At 38.5% G+C, this 6,000-nt stretch overlaps 1 protein-coding gene across 1 annotated transcript in view; it reads left to right on the forward strand.

Annotated features, from left to right (window-relative positions):
• Nucleotides 1-2,899, forward strand: part of LOC306639832 (mas-related G-protein coupled receptor member X2-like) — a gene marked incomplete at both ends in the record, with an annotated part of 33,268 nt that extends 30,369 nt beyond the window's left edge. Inside the window, 2 exons of the mRNA XM_079103539.1 lie at nucleotides 1,660-1,754; nucleotides 2,474-2,899. Coding sequence (XP_078959665.1) covers nucleotides 1,660-1,754; nucleotides 2,474-2,899 — 521 coding nt within the window. The remainder of the gene's footprint in view (nucleotides 1-1,659; nucleotides 1,755-2,473) is intronic.
• Between the last annotated feature and the right edge of the window lie 3,101 nt (nucleotides 2,900-6,000).

Here is a 6,000-nt window from a genome sequence, read left to right on the forward strand (position 1 = left end):
GCTCCAAGTCCATCCTGTGTAAAAATGGGATGAATAGAAATTCTTACTTCATAGACTCTTTGGGAAATGCAGATAGAAAATATGTGTAAACTCTTAAATTTACTCCTGTTAATCATTAAGATATGCATGCGTCAATTTACCTGTTTGAAATCTACCTGAGAAATTCTTTATGTCTTGGTCCATGCCCTTGTTCCATTACACTTCTCACACAAAAACATTCATCAAGAAGAAAAATGCTATTAAGGATTTTCTGGGAGGAAATGGAGTAGGTTCTTATTGAACACACCTTAGTAGTCCTCCGTAGATAGTCTCCTATTTCAAATATCTCTTCTCAGTGGCAAACAAACCTCACACACATTCACACCCTCTTCCTCTATACTGATTAGCAATATAGCTGAGATACAAATTTGACCCCACGTTGTTCACCAATTGCCTCTAGGTGCTAAACAAAGCCACTTTGAATCCACACTTCAAAGGAACATCACTTTTCAACATCAGTTGTTTCATCACATGTAAGTAATTCTAAATATACCCAGTATACTGCTTACATTAAGGATTATGATGAACTGTATTTTCATTATCTTATTATGTGTTGTGTTAAGGTCTTTCATAGTAATTTTATGTTTATTTTCCATTTTATCCACATTATCCTACAGTGTAAGGTTTCCAGTTCATATATTCATTCATTAAATAGATATTGAGGGCATGTGGACCAAACTGAGCTCAGTATTTGGGATTAAAAGGTAAACCTGTCTTCAGTGCCTGACAAACTGAGCCATTTCTCTGACCAGTCATTCTCACCCCTGCTTTAGCAAAAGCTCACATTAACTGAGTGGCAATAAAGCCAGGTTTTCTTTCACCTCCTTGAATGCAAACTTCTTTGGGATGGGGATATTATAATCACTTCTGCCTCTGTCTCCATTCCTGCACCTGAGAGTAAACATTTCCAGGCACAGTAGTGCTGGTCCCACTCTAAGTGGAAGTGTTCAGATTATAGCAGATTATCTTGTCATTTAGGTTCAGGTCAGAGAGCTCAGGCAGTTCAGACAATGACTACTGGATTTGAAACTGTATTTCAGGAATCCACAACAGTTGATAGGTTACTTCTCCTTTCAATCCTCTGTTTTCCTTCTCTTTAAAGTGGACACAGTAATCCCCACATTGCAGGGAAATCCTGAACCTCTGAGCTGTTGCTGCAAGTGCATAAGTCTTCTTTGTGTTCCCAGGGGAACCATGGAAGAGATAAGGAGCCAAGATCCATCCACTGCAGCCTGGAGGACAAGAAACCACACCACCCAATGGAAGTTATAAGAACCATCCTCCATTTTTCCAATTGTGTGACATTAATAATCTGAGCCTACATGTATTGACCTTCATTATTTCCCTGATTGGGCCAGCAGGAAATGCAACTGTGCTCTGGTTATTGAGCTTCCACATGTGCAGCAATGTCTTTTACATCTATATCCTAATCCTAACTGCTGCTGGCTTCCTCCTTCTTTGCCTCCATATCACTGTGTTCCTGAAAGAAGTCATCAAAATGTTCCTTCGCATCTCCATTATTACATATGGCATCACATTCACTTGGGTAATCATTTTCTACATTGCAGGTCTGGGCCTGCTCAATGCTATTAACACTGAGCACTGCCTGACACACATCAGCTTTCATGTGTGCCCTGCTCTGGGCCCTATCCATATTTCTGAGTATCCTGGACAAGTCTATTGTTTTCATCTCAATGAAACTGAAGTTCATTGCTGTGAAAATGTTGATTTTACTGTCACTGCTATTATGGTGTGCAACTTACGAACAGACCGATCACCACTGAGAAGTCCAAATTTGAGAGTCTTTATTAAGCTGGCTGGCTGACTGTCTCACACAATGTCCCAAAAAATGGTTATTGGGAGAGCAGCCCCGACCACAGGGTTGTAGGGGTTCTTAAACCAAAAATTACATTAATCATAAGTGTCTGTTGCTATGATTCATAATTACACATTAACATCATGAGATCATCGACAGAGGGGGAAGTGGGTCAAAATGACCCTTACCTAGGTACAAACTAAAGAATTGTTACCAAGGGATGGGGAGATAGCTCAGTTGGTGGAGTGCTTACCTTGCAAGCACGAGGCCCTGGGTTCGATCCCCAGTACCGAAAAAAAAAAAAAAAAAAAAGAATTGTTACCAACATCCACACAATCACTGTTCACATGGTACATTGTTTAGGAGCAATAGGGACCAAAAGAGAGCAATGTTTCTTTACATAGGAATTATCATTCTGTATTGTTAAACATGTCACACTAAGTAACTGATGACGGGTACAGAGGTGGGGTATTCCCATGGGAGAAGCCTATTTCCTATATAACATGGAATCTCAGAGCAAAATGGAGTCTGTTCAGTCATTTCCCTTAGAGCCTGGCCTATAACATTCTCATGGAGCCAGATCTGTCAGCTCATCACACTGCATGACTGCTTTTTTTATTTGTGGTTCTCTCGGGGTTCAGCCTGGCTCTGCTTGGTAGGATGCTCTGTGGATCCTACCAGAAACCTCTCAACAAGCTGTGTGTTACCATTCTGCTCATAGTGTTGGTGTTTCTCTTCTGTGGTCTGCCGTTAGGAGTCTTTTTGTTTCCTATAGAGTGGATACAGAATGATTCTGATGCCCTCAGTTGTCTTACCTGTGTTAACAGCTGTGCCAACCCCATCATTTATTGTTTTGTTGGTACTTTTAGGCAGCAGTTGTGGGCATGTAACCTCAAGCTCAGCTTGAATGGGCTCTGCAGGACACTCCTGAGGAGGAATGTGGAGACAGACTTTCTCAGGGAACTCTGGAGATGTCAGGCAGCAGAGTGCAGCAGGGATGAAGAGCCTCTGCTCTCGTCCTTCAGATGTGCCTTCACGAGGTAACAATGCCCAGCCACATTTGACAGTCATTTGCTCTCCTCTCAGCCTCCTGCCCCTGAAATTTTTTCACATCTTCCAATGGTTTTATGTTAACCTGGATTTTCTTCTTTCCCTGATGGAAACAAATCTTAAGTAAGAATGTCTGAATCCATTTGTGATATTTTCAATAAATATCTCATCATATCTTCACCTAAGTCTTTTTCACTGATGCTTTTGACATATTGATTCCAATGTAAAAAGGATTCTCATGAAAAAATCATAAACTTATTTTTTTTTTTACTGTTTTCTATCTGAAGTTTTAGAAAATAATGACATCTTATTTCTCTCTGTCTATGCTGTGAGCAATTAGTCTTGTTATGTGTTGGGACATTGATGAAAATAGAAAGCTTCTTTCTGAATGAGTGAGTTCTAGTCCAAGAAATCTTATTGAATTTCCTGGGTTATGAAGGTAGAATGTCTACCTGAATAAGAACAACCCAGAAAAATTGAGTTTATAAAAACTCTTCTGGTAACATTTGTCTATGGTATGGTAGGAAGTTGACCTTGGATTTTAGCAGTTAAAACTGTGTCCTTTGCTCCTGAGAGCTGATATGTAGTTATTGAATTGTTTACTAGTACTCAGCCTGGAAACATGTTCCATAACCTGAAATCATGGCATATGTAGGGATAGAGATCCTGAGTGTGCTAGATTACAGATTGCACAAGACTTGGGGTCAAGACACCTGGAGTCTCAAACTGATCCATAATTTAATTGGGTGACATCCTCACCCCAAGCAATCCAAGCAGGTGCTAAGTTTATTGAATTGCCAAGTCTGAATCTTATGCCATTTGTGGACTAGAATTAATTTTCAGAAAAAGACAGGACAGAAAAGATGGACATAGACTGAAAGAAACTGTATTGTGATTCAGGTAACCTCAGAAGTTGAAAACATTTGACTTTTGACTTTTGGGAACTGGCTTATTTTAAAAAGTCTGATAATCTCCAGATCCATCCATTCACTGGTGAAAGCCCTAAATTTATTTTTCCTTAAGACTGAGTAATATTCCATTGTGTATATATTCCACACTCTTTATGCATTCATCTGTTGATGGGTACTTAGGTTGGCTCCATAACTTGGCTACTTTGAATTGTGCTGCTACAAATTTTGATGTGTCTGTGTAACTGCAGTATTCTGATTTTAAATCTTTGAATATATACAGAGGAGTGAGATAGCTTGATAATGTGTTGGTTTTATACTTAGTTTTTTGAGGAATCTTTATACTGATAAACAGAAGCTCATTCAAAGTAATGGAAGCAGAAGAGAATAGAAGGAAGATCAGTGGAGTAGACAAAGGAGAGTCAAGGGAAGGGAAGAGATCTGGAATAGGGAAAGACAGTGGAATGAATCTGACTCAACATTCCTCTTCTATAAAGGCAATACAGTGGCAGGCAGCTGGTGGGTCATGTCCACTGGGTCAAACATGGAAATACAGTGATAGAGAAGAGATGGACCATGAAGAACCTTGTGGGCACTGGAGCAGGACCAGTGTGATCTAATCCATCCTGCATTTGCTGCATCGTAAAGTGCAAGTGTCTAAACCTCTTAGGGTCTTTGCTGCAAAAATGGAGACAACAATGGCACCTACCATCACAGTACTATTGACAGAATTAAGTGACATGATGTGAATGAAATGCTTGGCAACAATGTCTAATACATGGCAAGGCTCAATAAATAAAAACTATTTATTCCCATTATCATCACTGTCCTGTTTGTTGGTTGATTTCCATTGGCAATTGCTAGATACTTCTGATCACCATATCCGTGGCAAACTATGCTCTATTATAGGTACCTGGAACTATTTAAAAAAAAATATATATATATATATAGGCTGGGGATATAGCTCAGTGCTTGCCTTGTATGCATAAGGCCCTGGGTTCAGTCCCCAGCACCACAATATATATAAAGCAATGTGTATACCCTAATACATACTCATGATATATTGTTAGTGGAAAAGGTTCTAACATAGTTAGTATAAAGTAATTTTTGAAAAAATATGTACATCTACATATATGGTCTGAAAAAAATTACAAATATACCAAAAAAAAAAACATTTCTATATACATGTATGAACATATTATAGTGAATCTCACCATTGTGTACCTGCACAAGGCACTAATTTTAAAAAGAGGGAAGGAAATAAGAGGTGTGAAAAAGGGAGGGGAAAGGGAAGTACTGGGAGCTGAATTAGAACAAATTATATTCCATGTTTTCATAATTATGTCAAAATGAACACTATTGTTACATATAACTAAAAATAACCCATAACTAAAAAGCTCATGTCTCTACGTCAAGGCTATAATCACAGTGGGCATATATTCTTCAACCTAAGTAGCCAGTACATGTACTCAGGAGATGGTGTGGTATATATTGAGAATCAATACTGTTCATACACCAAAGCTCACTTTAAAAATAGTGAGTTCTTTTGTTTTGTTTTGTTTTGTTTGCTATTCTTCAGGATATTAGCATAGAGTTAAAAGAAATGATCTCCCTCAGAGGATCAGATGTAATTGGTCTAATCCTCCCATCATGCAAACATAGACTCAGGGATAAGTATGCATGAAGATTTCACTAGTAAGTGTGTATGATGTCCAGTAGATAGGGAAGACTTCTTGAAATACTTGGAATTTGAACTGATAATTCCACCATTAACTAGCATGCGCCTCTGCCACATTTTCAGTCAAATCAATATTTCAGGTTGGCAATGAATGATGAATAGAACTTGGAGGGATGGAAATGGGAGAAAAAGTGGTTCATGGTGACAATGAAAGAAGGAAACATATGTAGTTCACCATAATAAGAGTGGAAGTCCACCTGGACTTATCTATCAATAATTACATTGAAGTAATTGAATTATGTTCCCAATTTCAAAGACAGAAATTGATTTATAGGATTTTCAAATGAATCAAGACCATACTATAAACTGCCTATAAGAGATTTGCTTCACTCCAAATAACACACATAGATTTAAAGTGAAAACATGAAGTCTGGGAACATAGCTGTTTTAGAGCCCTTGCCCAGCATTCATAGGCCCTGGGCTCAATCCAGAGAACTAAAAAGCATGGG

The sequence above is a fragment of the Sciurus vulgaris genome (assembly GCF_902686455.1).
Source record: "Sciurus vulgaris genome assembly, chromosome: 11".
Taxonomy (NCBI): domain Eukaryota; kingdom Metazoa; phylum Chordata; class Mammalia; order Rodentia; family Sciuridae; genus Sciurus; species Sciurus vulgaris.